This window comes from Salvelinus alpinus, chromosome 9 (genome assembly GCF_045679555.1).
Source record: "Salvelinus alpinus chromosome 9, SLU_Salpinus.1, whole genome shotgun sequence".
Taxonomy (NCBI): Eukaryota; Metazoa; Chordata; class Actinopteri; order Salmoniformes; family Salmonidae; genus Salvelinus; species Salvelinus alpinus.
In genome coordinates this window covers 84,046,065-84,065,597 of record NC_092094.1, presented here as the reverse complement: position 1 = coordinate 84,065,597, position 19,533 = coordinate 84,046,065, and the positions used below count along the sequence as shown (strand labels likewise).

Below are 19,533 nucleotides of genomic sequence, written 5' to 3'. Positions count from 1 at the left end.
GGCTTCATTCTGGCTACTATACCATATAAAGGCCTCATTGGTGAAGTGCTGGTTGTCCTTCTGGAAGGTTATCCCATCTCCACAGAGGAACCCTGGAGCTCTCTCAGAATGACCATTGGGTTCTTTGTCACCTCCCTGACCAAGGCCCTTCTCTCTCTATTGCTTAGTTTGGCCGGGCAGCCAGCTCTAGGAAGAGTCTTGGTGGTTCTAAACTTTTTCCATTTAAGAATGATGGAGGCCACTGTATTCTTGGGGACCTTCAATGCTGCAGAAATGTTTTAGTACCCTTCCCCAGATCTGTGCCTCGACACAATCCTGTCTCGGAGCTCTACGAACAATTCCTTTGACCTCATGGCTTAGTTTTTGCTCTGACATGCACTGTCAACTGTGGGACTTTATATAGACCGGTGTGTGCCTTTCCAAATCATGTCCAATCAATTGAATTTACCACAGGTGGACTCCCAAATTGTAGAAACATCTCAAGGATGATCAATGGAAACAGGATGCCACTGAGCTCAATTTCAAGTCTAATAGCAAAGAGTATGAATTCTTATGTAAATAAGGTATTTCTTTTATTTACATTTTTTAAATCTGTTTTTGCTTTGTCATTATGGGGTATTATGTGTAGATTGAGGATTTTTATTTATTTAATCCATTGTAGAATAAGGCTGTAACGTATCCAAATGTGGAAAAAGAGAAGGGGTTCTGAATACTTTCTGAATGCACTGTACCTGACCAATATTGAAAACTCATTGCCCCCCTTTGCTAAAGATATTTTCAGAATACTCTAAAATCTCAGGATAGAAGATTTGCATGGGGGGAAAAACAAAATTATGGAAATAGTAAAAATAATAGATTCAAATAGATTCTTTAAACAAGTACTCAGTCATAACAGACTTTATATGGGTAAATAGAACTCATAGAATAAAAAGGAAAGTTTTACATCTTCCTAAGTCAGAGGGTGGTTTTAACCTTCCAGACCTGGAATTGTATCAACTCGCCACTCAGGGACTTTACTTGTGATATATAGTTAAATGTATTAAAGAGGAACAATGGGTACATATTGAAGATGCGCATGCTACATTCTACAGCGCAACGGGTCATGTCTTAAGTGTAAAACGAACAATGACTCAATAATCCATGCCTTCTGGGAATGCTATAAAGCCCAAAAGTTATTGGAGGAGTTAGAAAATTGCCTGTCAGAATATTACAATGTAAATGTACTTATAATCCGTCTGTCTGCATATTTCAAGACATGGCATATTAGGGTGCAGTGAGATACCCGATGGGCCTGACGATACTTTTCTCATCAATCATCTTGAGAAAACGTATACTTAACTGGAAATAAATCGTTAACACAATGGAAATTTCAAATGCTTTATTATCTAAATGTGCGTAGGCGACGGAGAGATACAAAATGGTGCGGTTTGAAGTCATGTGGGGGAGAGTAATACTAGTGCTGAAGATGGGGGTGTGAGCAGGTGGGTCTGGGCGGGGATGATGTTGTGGATGTTTGTGTGCGTCTGCTTGTTGTTGTTTGTACATGGATGTTTTGGATTTTAAAAATCGTAATCATAAATCAAATCTTTCACCCCCCCCCCCCCCCCCACAAAAAATTGCAACCACATTATGTTAAGAAGGTAGCCTAGGCCTATGTTGTTACATTACAATTCTCCAATGTACCATTTCCTATCCTAATTTACATATTGTAGTACACACACCAATTCTCATTGGCCTATACACTCTCAATTAGCAAATAGCTATGCTTCCTGTGATAGGCTATTGTTGGCGTCAGAGAAGATACCTAACTCCTATTCCTGGAAAATCTTGATTTGCCTTTGTTATGTGGTGCATCAGTGAATTAACAGTGTCCACATTAGGGCTGTTCCCAACTAAAAAAAAACCTGGTCAACCGAGAGTTGTCTGTTCTTTCGACCAATCGATTGAAATGTTTAAATGTGGGCCTCCCGAGTGGCGCAGCGGTCTAACAGACCCGGGTCACGATCCCAGGCTGTGGCACAGCTGGCCGTGACCAGGAGACACACAATTAGTCCAGCGTCGTCTGGGTTAGTGGAGGGTTTAGCCGGTCGGGATGTCCTTGTTCTATTGCACTCTAGTGACTCCTTGTGGCGGGCCAGGCACATGCATGCTGAATTCGGTCACCTATTGGACGGTGTTTCCTCCGACACATTGGTGCAGCTGGCTTCCAGGTTAAGCGAGCAGTGTGTCAAGAAGTAGTGCAGCTTGGCAGGGTCATGTTTCAGAGGACGTATGGCTCTCGACCTTCACCTCTCCTGAGTCTGTACGGGAGTTGCAGCGATGGGACAAGATTGTAACTACCAATTGGATATTTTATTTTGTACCTTTTATTTAACTAGGCAAGTCAGTTAAGAACAAATTCTTATTTTCAATGACGGCCTAGGACCAGTGGGTTAACTGCCTTGTTCTGGGGCAGAACGACAGATTTTTACCTTGTCAGCTCGGGGATTCAATCTTGCAACATTTTCGGTTACTAGTCCAACGCTCTAAGCACTAGGCTACCTGCCGCCCCACACGAAATTGAGGAGAAAAAAAGTACAAAATATATTTTTTTGTAAATGTGTATTTTTCCATATATATAGACACACCCTATATTTGAATAAAATCAACTATGTGTAAGCTACTGAGCTTGTCTGATGCTTTAAGCACTGCGATTAAAAATGAAGACGCACAAATTACTAAAGAGGGAGATCTGGCCTTCGCAGATTCTGCCATTACTTTCCTGAAGTTGCCGGTAATAGGCTACACCAGCGGTCGGCAACCTTTTCAATTTGGAGTGCCAAGTTATCGTACCGTTTCTACTGATCTGCGAACCAGTTTTGATTTTCATATGCACATTTTCATGGAACAGTTTAATTTAATTTATAATGTCTTCATATCTCAATCAATGTTATGTGGTTAATCAAAATTCTATCTAAATTAAAATGATACAAATCTAAAAGTAACTTCTATTGCCATTGACAATATTTAAAAATAGCCTACATAAAGCCAACAAATTAAAAACATTGCAGACTGCAGGTAGAAAATATCCTGATTTTAAAAATAAATATCCTATTAATCATATTTGCTATGCATGGCCTTTCTGCAATGAACTTGAAACATTGTATCAACCATTAACTTGGTCTGGCCTGAAGCTCATGCTAGCAAACTTGCAACACTGTATAAAATATTCTGGGCCCTCGAGAGTTTCCCACGCTGGTGAGCTCAGACACACAACTTTTGTCATTCTCAATGGATGTAAAAACAGACTTAATTTACTTGCAGTTTAAGGCGAAGACAAAATTACTTTGAGAAGCTCCACAGTGGTGGTGAGTTAAGACAATTCAAAATGGTATCAAATCCCCAAACGGGAACATTTATAGGCCTACATTTGCGCCCAGGCCAGGTAGCCTAGGCCTACTTCTATGCGAAATCAGGTGCGTACTCAAGATTGACAGGAGCGCTCCAAACAAAAGACAATAAATAAATTGACTACTCGTAAATAGAATTAAATAAACCACAACTTTTTTTCTCACAAGTGTAGCATAGGTTGTGCGCTCTGCAAACAACGTGTCCACTCCTACAATGACGGTTAGACTGTAATAGTACTATATTGAATGCATTAACAGAAATGACCGTAACCAAACAAACATTGTAATTAGTAGTACTGGTGATATTGGTGTGCCACCCACGCAGCCTCCGCAATGTATTAGTCCACTCAGACAGGCGTGTATCAGACAGGTGTCTCATGTGTCATACATTCTTAAGCCACTGCTTGACTAAAGAAATCTCTGTCGACCAACAGCCTATCGACCAAACAATCGTCCAGTGGACTAAATGGGGTCAGCCCTAGTCCATATACTGCAGTACTTGGCTAGTGCAGGACAACATGGACCTAATAGGTTTCCTGATGAATGTCCTGGATGCAGAGTCCAACCTGGGTGTGTGCTACGTTTAAAGGTTTATTATCTACAGATGAATCAGAAAACAAAAGTGAAATACAAGTCAATCCTCCAAGTTGATCTGTAAGTATGCCTCAGAATGAATGGTGTACACTAGAGCACGTCAGCTTTATATGAAATGTCTGTTGAAAGCTCCTTCTGTGCTGTGAAAGTCAAGTGAAGTATGCTGTCTGTCTTTGTTTCTCTTTCAGCGGGAGCTCTTATATTTGGCTGTACTGTGGCACTTTGCTTTCTGATAAGGGACCTCATGTTTTACGTGATTGGTGAGTGAGTTCTACTGACCGTAGCTGTTTGAAGTAGGGGATGGGTGCCTGTCAGCCAGGCCTGGAGTCTAAACTAACTTGTAGTTAAGAATTATCAGGAAGAACTTTGAACTTGTTGAAATACTAGTACATATTTGAACTTGTGATACTGTTTGTGTCCCATGACTTTCAGGCTTTACCCATACAGTTACTGCTTATCTGCAGTTCATTAAATCAAATAGACCTGGAGGGCATTCTTTGAAGTAATATTGCATTGCAAATGGTCTCTCTACTAATGAGATATGTATGAGCCATCCTCAGTGTGCTGTGCATTTAATCACATTTAGCTCTCTGACACAATGTCTCCCCCTGTCAGGTGGAATTACTGTTTCCATCATAGCGTTTGTCTTTACCATCAAGTTCCTATGTGAGCTCGCTGCGCGGGTGGTTAGCTTCCTGCAGAATGATGACCCTGGGAGGAGGGGCGACCGCAGCATCTACGACTATGTACGGGGGAACTACCTGGACCCGCGCTCCTGCAATGTGTCATGGGATTGGAAGGACCCACAGGAAGTGGGCCAAACTATGAGCTTCTGTGTTCAGGTAAGATCCTTACCCACCTAATGGCTTGAAATCTGAAGTCTGCTTCAGTAATTTCTGGATTTTAAGAGTTTAGTTTCTGTTTGAAACTGTATGATTAAAACACAACAACCTACATCAAGTATTAAAGAGTGTGGAGGAAGGATACATTTGGATGTAGTTTTTTTTGTTTCTGCAGATTGAAATCAGTCATTCTGTTATTTGGCTTGTTTGTTGGGTTTCTATTGGGATCATAAAGCACACAATGAATAGACTGTTGGCAGGATGGTGTTCTGGCACAAGTTGTGGTGCTAGACTTCCTGCCATGGTTTCTCATGGTTTTCTCTGACTCTCTACCCCAGCTCTTCTATAAGAACGGCCAGCCCTTCCCTGCCCACCGGCCCGTGGGGTTAAGGGTCAACATCACCCACATAGAGCTGGCCCTAGACATCCCCGTCACCCAGGAGGTTCTGCAGGAGCCTGAGTCCAACGTGGTCAAAGTGACCTTCACTGTCCGAAAGGCCGGACGCTACGAGGTGGCCGTCAAACTAGGAGGACTCAACGTGGCCTACAGCCCCTACTACAAGATATTCCAGCCAGGTAAGGTCATGACCTTTTGGGCTGTGTAAGTAACCCATTTCAGGACAGGACTGTGCTATATTTGTAAGATTTAATACAAAGCATGGATGACATTTAAGTAAGTGATATTGATAATCATGTGCTTTTGCTCATAAAGAACATAACTTTGAAGTTGCCTAGTAGGAATGAATGAATGGCCACCCAGACCAGAAATGTTGATACCCCTTATTCTAATGCCAATGTTTCTTCCAATGTTCTTTCCATTGCTTGTCCTCATAGCACGATAATAAGGCTGTTAATAGTATTCTTCATCACAATCTGGTTTGTAGTTTAGCTTTGTTTACTAAATATAGCATGATGTGATGCTGATCATGACATCAAGTTTATTTAAGACAAAATCAATATTTTTCGGGAACATTTGACTTTCATCTGGTTGTTTATTACAATGTTTGGAATGATTTAATTTGTCATCATGCTCTACAGCTTTGATCAATCAGGCTTGATACGTGTTGAAATGCTCCCTTAACATGGAAGCAACTTGAACCTTTGTGTAAATGAAAGAGAGTTGTTTTTCTCTGTCTCAGGGCCATTGCATGTATTATACTGGTAAACACTACATACTTTAATTTGAAACGTTCCTTCAATGCTCATCTGTTTCCCTTATTTTCTGTGTTCATTTCAGGGACAGTGGTCCCATCTAAAACGAAGATAGCCTACCACTTCTCCACGCTGGTCTTAGTATATGGCCAGCAGCATACCCTGCAGATTGAGCCCCGGGACGAGTATGGCAACCCCACCAGTAACTCCACCTCACTCATAGACGAGGTCAACTACAGTGTCCACGTCCACTCGGTAAGACACTTGAGACCCAATATAACAATCCTCATATAACAGCCTGAAGTCAATTGTTTCTGGATTTTAGACTGTGAAAGTGGAAACTGGGAATCCATTTTGTGTCTGCCTCCTATCAGTTGGGCACAGTGGATGACGACAGCCTGGAGGAGTACTACAGTAAGTCAGTGACGTCCAACAAGCAGCTGTGCCAGGTACTGCTGAAGATCACCCTTAGGAAGAAGGGCTGTTTCCGGGCACGCATCTCCTATAACGACCTGCCCATCAGCAATGGGGAGTTTGACATCATCGTTCTCAGTGGTGAGTAAGGGTCCTATTTTAGGGTACGATTACACAGGCCGAGGTGAAGGAAATATTTCAGCAAGTCAGCCTATCATACTCAATATTAGATCATGTACAGTGTATATGAAGACTTTTGTTCTTTGTGTAGTAAAATCTCTTACATCGCTCCTGTGTTTCAACTGCTACTCTTCCACCTCCCCCACAGAGAATGAGAAGAACTGTGTGGAGAAGAACGTGTCAACTCCAGGGATCAGCATCTACTTTGAGGCGTACCTCTACGGCACAGGGAACTACAGTAACTACAGTAACTCCTCGTGGCAGCTCCCAGCCTCGGCTCTGATGGCCCCGCAGAGTCGACCCTCCATGGGGGACGAGGAGGTCGAGCATGACTCCCCTGTAGAAGACCAGCCAGAGAAGGTCAAGAAACCCAAAAAGGTCTACTGCTACATATCCCCAAAGGTGGGTGAAGAGGGGATAGAAAGGGAAGGCTATTTTTATAGAAATAGGACATGCTCTACAGTTGGGTGTGTTGCAGACTTGTCATTGACTGGAAAATTTACTTTTCTGCTACACAGCAACTGTCCGTGAAGGAGTTTTACCTGAAAATTATTCCATGGCGCCTTTTTACCTTTCGAGTGTGTCCAGGGACAAAGGTAGGACAAGCAGAACTGCTCTGAAACACTGTACGATGTCCACATAATGCTTTCTGACCTTTTATCAGTAGATTTAATTAGCTGGTGTGTTCACCCTCCTCTTCTGTCCCTCCCAGTTCACATACTATGGCCCTGACCCCGTTCACAAGTACCTGACTCTAGTGGTGGATGATGGGATCCAGCCGCCAGTGGAGCTGAGCTGTAAAGACAGAAACATCATGGCTGCCACCTTCATCCGTTTCCTGCACAAGAATATTGGTTGGTTTCCTTTTTTAAAACTTGCATTTTCCATATATAGACACATGCTATGTATTTTAATCAAATCAACTATATTCACTGAGCTTGTCCGATGCTTTAAGCTCACTGTTTGATTAAATAATTAAGACACCCTAATGACTAGAGGGAGTCCAACCGCACTTGATTTGATTGTGTGTAAGAAAATGACACTGTGTGACTAGCACCCTCTCCTCCCCACTACAGCGACCACCACAGAATATCAACAGTGTTAATGCCGCTGTCCGTGTTGCTAAAGCTGCAACATAATTAGAGCCATTTACATTCTCTATTCCCTCAACCCTTGCTCTCTTTACATGACACATGTATGCATCGCATGCACGTGACCAATAGGGCCTGACTTATAGTACAGTGCATTCGGAAAGTATTCAGACCCCTTGACTTTTTCTACATTTTGTTACGTTACAGCCGTATTCTAAAATGTATTAAATCAATCTACACACAATACCCCATAATGACAAATCAAAAACAGGTTTTTAGAAATAAAAAAGACTGAAATATTACATTTACATAAGTATTCAGACGCTTTGTTGAAGCACCTTCGGCAGCGATTACAGCCTCGTGTCTTCTTGGTTATGACGCTACAAGCTTGGTACACCTGTATTTGGGGAGTTTCTCCCCTTATTCTCTGCAGATCCTCTCAAGCTCTGTCAGGTTGGATGGGGAGCGTTGCTGCACAGCTATTTTCAGGTCTCTCCAGAGATGTTTGATCGGATTCAAGTCCGAGCTTTGGCTGGGTTACTCAAGGACATTCAGAGACTTGTCCCGAAACCACTCCTGCATCGTCTTGGCTGTGTGCTTAGGATCGTTTCCCTGTTGGAAGGTGAACCTTCACCCCAGTCTGAGGTCCTGCGCTCTCTGGAGCAGGTTTTCATCAAGGATCTCTCTGTACTTTGCTCCGTTCATCTTTCCCTCGATCCTGACTAGTCTCCCATTCCTTGCCACTGACAAACATCTCCACAGCATGATGCTGCCACCACCATGCTTCACCGCAGGGATGGTGCCAGGTTTCCTCCAGACGTGATGCTTGGCATTCAGGCCAAGGAGTTTAATCTTGTTTGTCATGGTCTGAGAGTCCTTTAGGTGCCTTTTGGCAAACTAAGCGGAATGTCATGTGCCTTTTACAGAGGAGTGGCTTCCGTCTGGCCATTCTACCATAAAGGACTGATTGGTGGAGTGCTGCAGAGATGGTTGTCCTTCTGGAAAGTTATCCCATCTCCACAGAAAAATTCTGGAGCTCTTTTAGAGTGACCATCAGGTTCTTGGTCACCTCCCTGACCAAGGCCCTTCTCCTACGATTGCTCAGTTTGGCCTGGTGGCCAGCTCTAGGAATAGTATTGGTGGTTCTAAACTTCTTCCATTTAAGAATGATGGAGGCCACTGTGTTCTTGGGGACCTTCAATGCTCCAGTCATTTTTTTGGTACCCTTCCCCAGATCTGTGCCTCGACACAATCCTGTTTCGGGGCTCTTTCCAAATCATGTCCAATCAATTGAATTTACCACAGGTGGACTCCAATCAAGTTGTAGAAACATCTCAAGGATGATCAATGGAAACAGGATGCACCTGAGCTCAATTTCGAGTCTCTTAGCAAAGGGTCTGAATTCTTATGTAAATAAGGTATTTCTGTTTTTTATTGTCTAAAAGCCTGTTTTCGCTTTGAGGTTATTGTGTGTTGATCGATGAAGATTTTATTTATTTTTATCCGTTGTAGAATAAAGCTGTAACGTAACAAAATGTGGGAAAAGTCGAGGGTTCTGAATACTTTCCAAACGCACTGTATCATAATCACAGCAATTAATTGGTGATGAACTCTGAACACCGTAACACGTGACAGAAAAATGGATGCAGAGGACGTGACAAATAAACTCAAAACGGGGGAATGTTTTCTGATCGCTCAGGAGGTAAAGGGGAAGGCTGCTATACTAAGCCTACTAATTATAATGGCATTACTTATTATTATATTGACAATCAATAATAATAATAATAACAATAAGGAGGGTTATTATTATAAATATAATTTTCCTGACCATTTAGAACAGTGTAAACAACACTAAATAGATTATAAATAATACCAGAGAGGCTGTTCTAATGGGAAAAAAGTCCAATGCCTTTATTACAGCATAGCAAAGATTATAAACAGCCGAATTTGTGAAATTGTTTATCCAACATGTTGTGGTTACATGAGGCTTGGTGCTCACAGAATCAGCAGGCTATTAAACAAACACTCAAACTGGCAACAGAAGCAGGATCTGTCTTATTTCTGTACATTTCTGTACATGGATGATTTATATAGCCAGGCACATTTAACAGTTAGGCTATTGATTATAGACCTAATTAAGTTGGTTTCCTCTCTCCTCACTTTTCTTAGGCAATTAAGGCAAGGGCTGTTTTCTCGTCTCCTAACTCCACTGCTGCCTCAACCGCATTGTTCTCAACACCAATATGCTGGTTAACTTTGCTGGTCTAGGAAAAGGTGCCAATTCAACAGCGCACTGATGTTTCAGAACTGCGACCGCTATCCAACATGGGAGAAAGCGCATTTGTTATAAATAATATAATTGTTATTAGTGTTGCGCCATTGTTCTTACATAATATAACCATATACAATTTCAATAGCACATGTCTTAGAGTGATGGACTATGCCATCCCTACAGCCTCTATAATGGATTAGTCCGCTCAGACAGGTGCCAATCAGACAGGTGTCTACACCATTAACGTTTGTATTTATTTTTTGCTACTGCTCAACTAAAGAAATCTTGGTCAACCAACAGCCTACCGACCAGTCGACTAAATGGGGTCAGCCCTAGTTTCTTTCCTCTTCCAATTCAGTGTCCATGGGGAGTACATGGTTAAGATCTGTATGTTTTTTATGCCGTTGACAGGAGGCTCGGAGACGTTCCAGGACAAGGTGAGCTTCTTCCAGAGGGAGCTCAGACACATCCACTCCAAGAGACCTCGCACCAAGACCTGCCTGAAGATCACACGCCACTGCATCCTGGACTCGGTGAGTGAACCCACCGTGCAACTACTCTCCGAGCCGCAGTGAGATTAAGAACTGCTACAGCAGACTCATATGATGACAATGAGTGGAAATTGAAAATTACAATGTTTTAAAATCTTTCTCTCCCCAGTCTCTGAAATCCACCCGGAACTTCTCCGTGTCGGACTGGAGTAAGAACTTTGAGGTGGTGTTCCAGGATGAGGAAGGTAAGATCAACACTCAACATACAGAAGATGACAGTACAGTCAGCTGGTGTTGTTTGTGGTAAGCGCTGTTGAATGACTAAGTATGTGTGTTGTGTTGGCCCCTAGCTCTGGACTGGGGAGGGCCGCGAAGGGAGTGGTTTGAGCTCATCTGTAAGACCCTGTTTGACACCACCAATCAGCTGTTCACTCGCTTCAGTGACGACAACCAGGGCCTGGTAAGACCTCCCTTCTCACCAGCACAACTAACACAATACGGCTAGGGTCAATATTCACTGACTTTGCCAATATGATAGTGAGGTAATGTGTTTGCCTGTCTTCCCAGGTCCACCCCAATGCAGAGCGGCCAGCCCACCTGCGTCTGAAGATGTATGAGTTTGCCGGCCGCGTGGTGGGGAAGTGCCTGTACGAGTCAGCCCTGGGCGGGGCCTACAAGCAGATGGTCCGTGCTCGCTTCACCCGCTCCTTCCTAGCCCAGATCATCGGACTCAGGATGAACTACAAGGTACATCCTCCACCCCAGTCCCACAGCCGCTCAGAGGAACTGGAGTTAGACCTCACTCTCAATGTTTACCTCTATGCTTCGGCTAGTTGGTATTAGGGCTGGGCGATATGACGATATATATCGTGTGACAATAGAAAAGCGTCTTATCGTTTCATATTGTGCTCTATTGTTTATTTCGTTGTCGCAAATCACACTCTTTACGGCAATATTTTTTGCCAATTGGACAACGCTTTGAGTTCTTCCACACGTGTCGTGTGAAAGGAAATTTGCATCACAAACAAACATGGAGGAGAGTGAACGTGACACAGAGCACGGTGACACGGAGCTCGTACCTAAAAGAGGGGCTACTTCGGTCGCATGGACGTGGTTTGGGTATGAAAATTCTGACATGGACCAGAAAACCGTCCACTGCAAAATATGCCGCAGGCCGGTCCCGACAACAGGCTCAAACACCACTAACCTATTTTACCACCTACGCAAGAATCATGTGAAACAGTACGGAGAGAGTCTATGAATAAGACCCAAAAAAGTACAGTCGAGTGCTCAAAACAAACCCCCGACTTAGACGTTGCAAGAGGCTTTTGCCCGCGGCACACCATATGGCAAAGAATCATGAAGTTGGAAGGAGATAACAGCTGCCATTACAACTTACATCTGCAAAGACATGGCCCCAATTTACACGGTCGAGAAACGGGGGTTTCGTGTGTTGCTGCTAACACTTGACCCAAGGTACCAAATTGGTATGTGACATGTATTAATGCCAAAATAACATGCAAAACAGGAAAGCCCCCCCAAAAAATATATATATTTTAGGCCTATATTTATTTTGTTTGCAACTATAGTTGAAAGTGTTTTCTATTTACCTTTTTTAGATTTTATACATTCATATTTTATATTTTGTTTCGTGCTTCATTGAACATTTGCACAGGTTCTAAATAAAATAAATAATCAAATATGAGTAAGTACCTTTTTATTTGTTGAGTATAATTCAAAATGTAATAAGAAATAGGCCTTTACATGTGGTCATTTTATATAAACTATTTATAAATTGAATTGACAGAAAATGTTTATTTATTTGTTTATTTAAATTCCATTTTCCTGTGTTTTTATTTCATTTTCCACGGCAGTACTTTGAGACGGATGATCAGGAGTTCTACAAAATGAAAGTCTGTGTCATCCTAAACAATGATGTCAGTGAAATGGACCTGGTGTTTGCCGAGGAGAAGTACAGCAAGTCAGGACAGCTGGAGAAGGTGATGAGGCAATCATTCTATTTGACATGACTTCCCTTATCCACCAAGTCATCTCACAGAAAAAAATAAAGCAATAACTAAACAGAAGAAACCCATATGATTTCCTTGGCAGACTGCTTAGGACTCCTAAATAGAAGTGGAGTGTGTAAAAGTAGAGGTAGTGTGTAAGGTTCGGTATGTGTTGTCAGTCATGTCCTGAGCTCTGTTACTCTGTCACTGCAGGTGGTGGAGCTGATATCTGGAGGAGCTCAGATTGCTGTCAACAATGAGAACAAGATGCATTATCTGAACCTGCTGGCCCAGTACAGGCTCGCCAGTCAGGTGCGAGACGAGGTGGAGCACTTTCTCAAAGGTAAGGATACAAACGTAGATATTGTATGGCCTCTTCACATTCACCTGTGTGTCTAATCTGGAATCTCTGTAAGGGGATAGGCAACAAACTGTTTTGTGAATTGCAGGTTTGAATGAACTTGTTCCAGAGAACCTTTTGGCCATATTTGATGAGAATGAGCTGGAGGTATGCTGCATAAAATCACATTCACTGTCATACGTTCCAAGCGTACATCCCTTGTCATATATTCTAAATGTCACTCTTATGGCCCTGTAATGTCTAAATTAGAGGTCGACCGATTATGATTTTTCGATACCAATTATTGGAGGACCAAAAAAAGCCGATACCGATTAATCCGCCGATAAGAAAATATATATATATTTGTATTTTTGATAATGTATTTGTAATAATGACAATTACAACAATACTGAATGAACACTTATTTTAACTTAATATAATACATCAATAAAATCAATTCAGCCTCAAATAAATAATAAAACATGTTCAATTTGGTTTAAATAATGCAAAAACAAAGTGTTGGGGAAGAAAGTAAAAGTGCAATATGTACCATGTAAGAAAGCTTAAACGTTTAAGTTCCTTGCTCAGAACATGAGAACATATGAAAGCTGGTGGTTCCTTTTAACATGAGTCTTCAATATTCCCAGGTAAGAAGTTTTAGGTTGTAGTTATTATAGGAATTATAGGACAATTTCTCTCTATACCATTTGTATTTCATATACCTTTGACTATTGGATGTTCTTATAGGCACTTTAGTATTGCCAGTGTAACAGTATAGCTTCCGTCCCTCTCATCGCTCCTACCTGGGCTCGAACCAGGAACACATCGACAACAGCCACCCTCGAAGCAGCGTTACCCATGCAGAGCAAGGGGAACAACTACTCCAAGTCTCAGAGCGAGTGACATTTGAAACGCTATTAGCGCGCACCCCGCTAACTAGCTAGCCATTTCACATCGATTACACCAGCCTAGTCTCGGGAGTTGATAGGCTTGAAGTCATAAACAGCGCAATGCTTGAAGCACAGCGACGAGCTGCTGGCAAAACGCATGAAAGTGCTGTTTGAATGAATGCTTACGAGCCTGCTGGTGCTTACCATCGCTCAGTCAGACTGCTCTATCAAATCATAGACTTAATTATAACATAATAACACACAGAAATACGAGCCTTAGGTCATTAATATGGTCGAATCCGGAAACTATCATCTCGAAAACAAAATGTTTATTCTTTCAGTGAAATACGGAACCGTTCCGTATTTTATCTAATGGGTGGCATCCATAAGTCTAAATATTCCTGTTACATTGCACAACCTTCAATGTTATGTCATAATTACGTAAAAATCTGGCAAATTAGTTCGCAACGAGCCAGGCGGCCCAAACTGTTGCATATACCCTGACTCTGCGTGCAATGAACGCAAGAGAAGTGACACAATTCCACCTGGTTAATATTGCCTGCTAACCTGGATTTCTTTTAGCTAAATATGCAGGTTTAAAAATATATACTTCTGTGTATTGATTTTAAGAAAGGCATTGATGTTTATGGTTAGGTACACGTTGGAGCAACGACAGTCCTGTTTCGCAAATGCGAACCGCATCGATTATATGCAACGCAGGACACGCTAGATAAACTAGTAATATCATCAACCATGTGTAGTTAACTAGTGATTATGATTGATTGATTGTTTTTTATAAGATAAGTTTAATGTTAGCTAGTAACTTACCTTGGCTTCTTACTGCATTCGCGTAACAGGCAGGCTCCTCGTGGAGTGCAATGTAAAGCAGGTGGTTAGAGCGTTGGACTAGTTAAATGTAAGGTTGCAAGATTGAATCCCCGAGCTGACAGGGTAAAAATCTGTCGTTCTGCCCCTGAACAAGGCAGCTAACCCACCGTTCCTAGGCCGTTATTGAAAATAAGAATGTGTTCTTAACTGACTTGCCTAGTTAAATAAAGGTGTTAAAAAAATAATTAAAAAACGGCCAAAAATACAGATTTCCGATTGTTATGAAAACTTGAAATCGGCCCTAATTAATCGGCCATTCCGATTAATCGGTCGACCTCTAGTCTAAATGTCTGTTTGTCCCTAGCTGTTGTTGTGTGGTACGGGGGATATCGATGTCCAGGACTTCAAGGCCCATGCTGTGGTCGTAGGAGGGTCTTGGCACTTCAGAGAGAAGGTGGGTGACATCACTAGGTCTGACCCATAGTACACGGTGAAAGATACTGCTTTGCTACAGCATTGATGGAGATGTGTTAAATGTGCTTGTGTTGAGCACCATGCTGACTGTGTTCTGGTGTTGTGTTGTCCTAGGTGATGAAGTGGTTCTGGGCTGTGGTGTCCAGCTTCACCCAGGAGGAGTTGGCTCGCCTGCTGCAGTTCACCACCGGCTCCTCCCAGCTGCCTCCCGGGGGCTTCAGCACCCTCTGCCCCTCCTTCCAGATCATCGCTGCTCCCACACACAGCACCCTGCCCACCGCACACACCTGGTGAGTGGACGGGCATGCACGCACCCTCACAAACACACACACTCAGACGGACATTTACAGTATATGCACATTCACACTCACATTCGTACTTGGCTCATATGCATGTACTATGTAGTTGGTTTCAGTTCTTTACTTGAATAATGCACAGACACACTACACATGTTGTAGAATAAACACATACACAACTGTCAATTGACTCTGTGGATTCTTTTCTCTCTAGTTTTAACCAGCTGTGCCTCCCTACCTATGACTCCTATGAGGAGCTGCACAAGATGCTGAAGCTCGCCATCAGTGAGGGCAGTGAGGGCTTCGGCATGCTCTGATTGGCCTTATCCCTGGAGCTCACCCCCAGACTCTGGTCACACTGTAGTCCTGCTCATACAGCGGGGGGGGGGGGGGGGGGTACTTACAAAACCTGCGTTAACCAGGCCTTTGGTATATCCCTGTTACCCTCTCCATCAGCATTGGACAATGGACAACTCTCCTCGACTCACACAGACTACCCATGATCCTCTTTCAGTGGTAGAGGGCATTACAGGAAGCCCATAGGATGTCCCTGGGCAGTCCTCATATGTCTGCTGGCACTATGTATATGCTGTACAACGCTTGCTTTTCTAATGAAGAAAGATGAACTGGTGTAAAAAAGGGTTGGTAGTTTTCTTCTAGATGCAAGAGTTACTTAGTTTTATATGTTTGAGACAGAACGTAGCACTAGTTTAAGAGCCTCGTGAGCTTGATGTTATTTTGCTTTTTGTAATTTTGTTTTGGGAAAAAATGAGGAACATTTAAATGCAAATGCAGCCTATACAAAGTTTGGAGAAGCTGCGCACCCATAGCACTTTGGCCTTAACTGATCAGGGAAGGATATACAGTATATACATATATATATATGACTCTTTTACTTCAATATGTGTACATACATGTAAATAGGTTTTCATGTTATGGCAACAGTTCAGATTTTTTTGTTTTATTTTCAAAGAGAAGGGACAAGAGGTACTTGATATTTATATATTTGAGGTCACACTTTTTTGTTGGTGGGAGTTTCATATGTTACAGTTGAAGCCCAGCTGATTCATTTATGTTTTGTTATTAAAGGGATAATTCAGGGTTGTGTCAATGGGGACCTTCCCCAGAGTCAGATGAACTTGTGGATAAAATTTTTATGTCTCTGTCCAGTATGAAGGAAGTTAGAGGTAGTTTCACGATCCCTTGCTAACTAGCGTTAGCGCAATGACTGGAAGTCTATAGGTGTGGCTCGTGAAACTACCTCTAACTTCCTTCAAGTAAATAAAGGGTTAGGGCCTCATTGCCAAAATCCCAAAGTATCCCTTTAACGTTTCACATCAGCAATTGACTTCACTGTACAAAGACATGGGGTTTCAAAGGAACAAACAAAGTACTTGCCCATGTCACTGTCTGTTTTATGGACTGACTTAGGGATTTGTGTTGTTTTCACCCATACTGTTGATGGCTTTTTGTTGACGATGTTATTCGTCTTGATCCGTAACTGTTTTTTTTGTTAGTTTTTTTAAACCTGCCTTATTCAAGCCCTTTGCCTCTGACTTTATCTATAGGAGTGTATAGTTAAACGAAGCCTAGATTAGTAAAAGTATAACAACAGAGATATTACTATAACATGACTTTCTGTTGACTTTGCCGGGGAGATTTGAGATGTGAATATCAATTGGATTTTAACCTCGAGTTCCAGTCTCTTCAACTGTTATCTTGATATCGGTCATGTCCTGTGCTCTTGACTGGGTTTACCTCTGGATCTCCAATTCCATCTATGCATCCACTCGCTGTCTGTGTCCGTCCGAGTGCTTGTGTGATTTTAGCTGCCTCCCTTCTGACTACTACCATAGGCTGCTGTCTTTGACCTGAGCAAGGATACTGAGACAGGATACACAAGGTGAATATTTCTTACCTGTGTTTTCATTGTATTATTGACTCATTTCTACATATTTACACAGTTTTCCAATGCTCATGTACGTATAATACTGTTGTTAAGTCAAACCATGAGCCTACGGGATGGTGTGAAATATTGGTTTATGTTCTGAACTGCATGTATTCATCCTCTATGGTCGTTTAATCTCTGCAGCGAACATTTGTACATTTGACAATATGCAGTGTATTACAGTGGGCAGCTAACCACATGTACAGGCTATTTAGGAAAGCATCATGTAGAATGCAGCATATAGCACAGTAGCCTAAAGCAGACAGACACACACACACACACACATTTTTAAGCAATACTATTGTATTCTTTGACGTGTTAAAAGATCATATTCACTTGAATCATTAGCCTCACAACGCACCACAAATGCAAACCCACGGCAGGTTAAGTTGTTGTTGTTCAACCCTCCTCACATTTATCAATGTGAATCAACCACTAAGAGATTTACCACTTAAACGTCACATCACTCTTGTTGAACAGGATACACACTTCTAACAGAATAATTCCAACATTATTGGGATCTTCTTTAGGGGGCTGTTTGTGTTATTGGTGCTATCCTTATGGAGGCACAAGTCAAACTGTTGACAGAAGTAGAAATACATTGTACTATAGGAATCAAGATCTGAAATATTCTTATACAAAGCATGTGCATTTACAAAAGTGTAAATAGTTGAATACAGTTCAGATAAGGACATGATATGAAGATGTGTAAAGAAACAGCAGTTGTGATTTAAAGTTAGTTTATATAGTGTTTCACATTCATAAGCAGGTCCAGCTTTCAGTGTTCAAGGTTCCAGTTTGACTGATTTGGAAAGCTCAGTGCTTATTGGGGTTTGGTATTGGATTTTTATCTATGTAAATATTGTTAATTAGTTGCTTATGGCTTGGAGGGGAGATTTTTTTGTGTAAAATTAAATGGCCAAACTGTTGGTCATCACTGATGAATGTCAGAGTTCCTGCTCTGCAGTCCCTTTTGTTTAATGTGATTAAAAAGTTATTATTACATTGTGTGTCAATTTGTCTATGTTTTAAGGAGGCTGAGATTTGCTGGTCACTGTTTCAGGCATCTCGAGCTAGCCACCAGCAGTCTCATACTGTGGGTATTCTCTCATGGGCGCAGGCCTTCTGGAAGACCACATTAAACCTGTGTGGACAACATATGCAGAGACACTGGTCTCAGAACAGGGGACCTTCTAGCTGTCATGAATAACGGCGAGCTATGGCATGACATCATCCTGCACATTGTGCCGCCATAAGCAAGTAAGCAAGCGTTTACTCCATTATTGTACAGCTACATACAGTGGGGAGAACAAGTATTTGATACACTGCTGATTTTGCAGGTTTTCCTACTTACAAAGCATGTAGAAGTCTGTAATTTTTATCATAGGTACACTTCAACTGTGAGATCCAGAAAATCACATTGTATGATTTTTAAGTAATTAATTTGCATTTTATTGCATGACATAAGTATTTGATCACCTACCAACCAGTAAGAGTTCCGGCTCTCACAGACCTGTTACTTTTTCTTTAAGAAGCCCTCATGTTCTACACTCATTACCTGTATTAACTGCACCTGTTTGAACTCGTTACCTGTATAAAAGACACCTGTCCACACACTCAATCAAACAGACTCCAACCTCTCCACAATGGCCAAGACCAGAGAGCTGTGTAAGGACATCAGGGATAAAATTGTAGACCTGCACAAGGCTGGGATGGGCTACAGGACAATAGGCAAGCAGCTTGGTGAGAAGGCAACAACTGTTGGCGCAATTATTAGAAAATGGAAGAAGTTCAAGATGACGGTCAATCACCCTCGGTCTGGGGCTCCATGCAAAATCTCACCTCGTGGGGCATCAATGATCAAGTGGAGTCACACAAACAAACTAGATATGAGCTGAATTAGCAGATGAATGATGTGTCGGTGTCACACTGACAATGTCTCTCCTGTGTCAGACCGCCAGGACCTGGCGGCCCAGAACTACACGGCAGGACCTGGTCAATGACCTGAAGAGAGCTAGGACCACAGTCTCAAAGAAAACCATTAGTAACACACTACGCCGTCATGGATTAAAATCCTGCAGCGCACGCAAGGTCCCCCTGCTCAAGCCAGCACATGTCCAGACCCGTCTGAAGTTTGCCAATGACCATCTGGATGATCCAGAGGAGGAATGGGAGAAGGTCATGTGGTCTGATGAGACAAAAATAGAGCTTTTTGGTCTAAACTCCACTTGCCGTGTTTGGAGGAAGAAGAAGGATGAGTACAACCCCAAGAACACCATCCCAACTGTGAAGCATGGAGGTGGAAACATCATTCTTTGTGGAT

General features: G+C 42.2%; 1 protein-coding gene across 2 annotated transcripts in view; it reads left to right on the top strand.

The window, feature by feature from the left end:
- The window catches only part of LOC139530811 (apoptosis-resistant E3 ubiquitin protein ligase 1-like), a 40,139-nt gene extending 21,926 nt beyond the window's left edge, over positions 1–18,213 (top strand). Inside the window, exons 1-19 of one of the 2 annotated variants that reach the window (XM_071327522.1) lie at positions 3,855–4,043; positions 4,172–4,243; positions 4,599–4,825; positions 5,164–5,401; positions 6,063–6,232; positions 6,352–6,532; positions 6,720–6,973; positions 7,090–7,167; positions 7,284–7,425; positions 10,346–10,467; positions 10,595–10,670; positions 10,776–10,885; positions 10,993–11,172; positions 12,300–12,425; positions 12,648–12,777; positions 12,884–12,942; positions 14,857–14,946; positions 15,081–15,256; positions 15,477–18,213. In XM_071327522.1, the coding sequence (XP_071183623.1) occupies positions 4,228–4,243; positions 4,599–4,825; positions 5,164–5,401; positions 6,063–6,232; positions 6,352–6,532; positions 6,720–6,973; positions 7,090–7,167; positions 7,284–7,425; positions 10,346–10,467; positions 10,595–10,670; positions 10,776–10,885; positions 10,993–11,172; positions 12,300–12,425; positions 12,648–12,777; positions 12,884–12,942; positions 14,857–14,946; positions 15,081–15,256; positions 15,477–15,579 (2,478 nt within the window). In that variant the 5' untranslated portion in view covers positions 3,855–4,043; positions 4,172–4,227 and the 3' untranslated portion in view covers positions 15,580–18,213. Of the gene's footprint in view, positions 1–3,854; positions 4,044–4,171; positions 4,244–4,598; positions 4,826–5,163; positions 5,402–6,062; positions 6,233–6,351; positions 6,533–6,719; positions 6,974–7,089; positions 7,168–7,283; positions 7,426–10,345; positions 10,468–10,594; positions 10,671–10,775; positions 10,886–10,992; positions 11,173–12,299; positions 12,426–12,647; positions 12,778–12,883; positions 12,943–14,856; positions 14,947–15,080; positions 15,257–15,476 lie in introns of those variants that run through there. The other variant, XM_071327520.1, reaches the window with a different exon arrangement.
- The last annotated feature ends 1,320 nt before the right edge of the window (positions 18,214–19,533 follow it).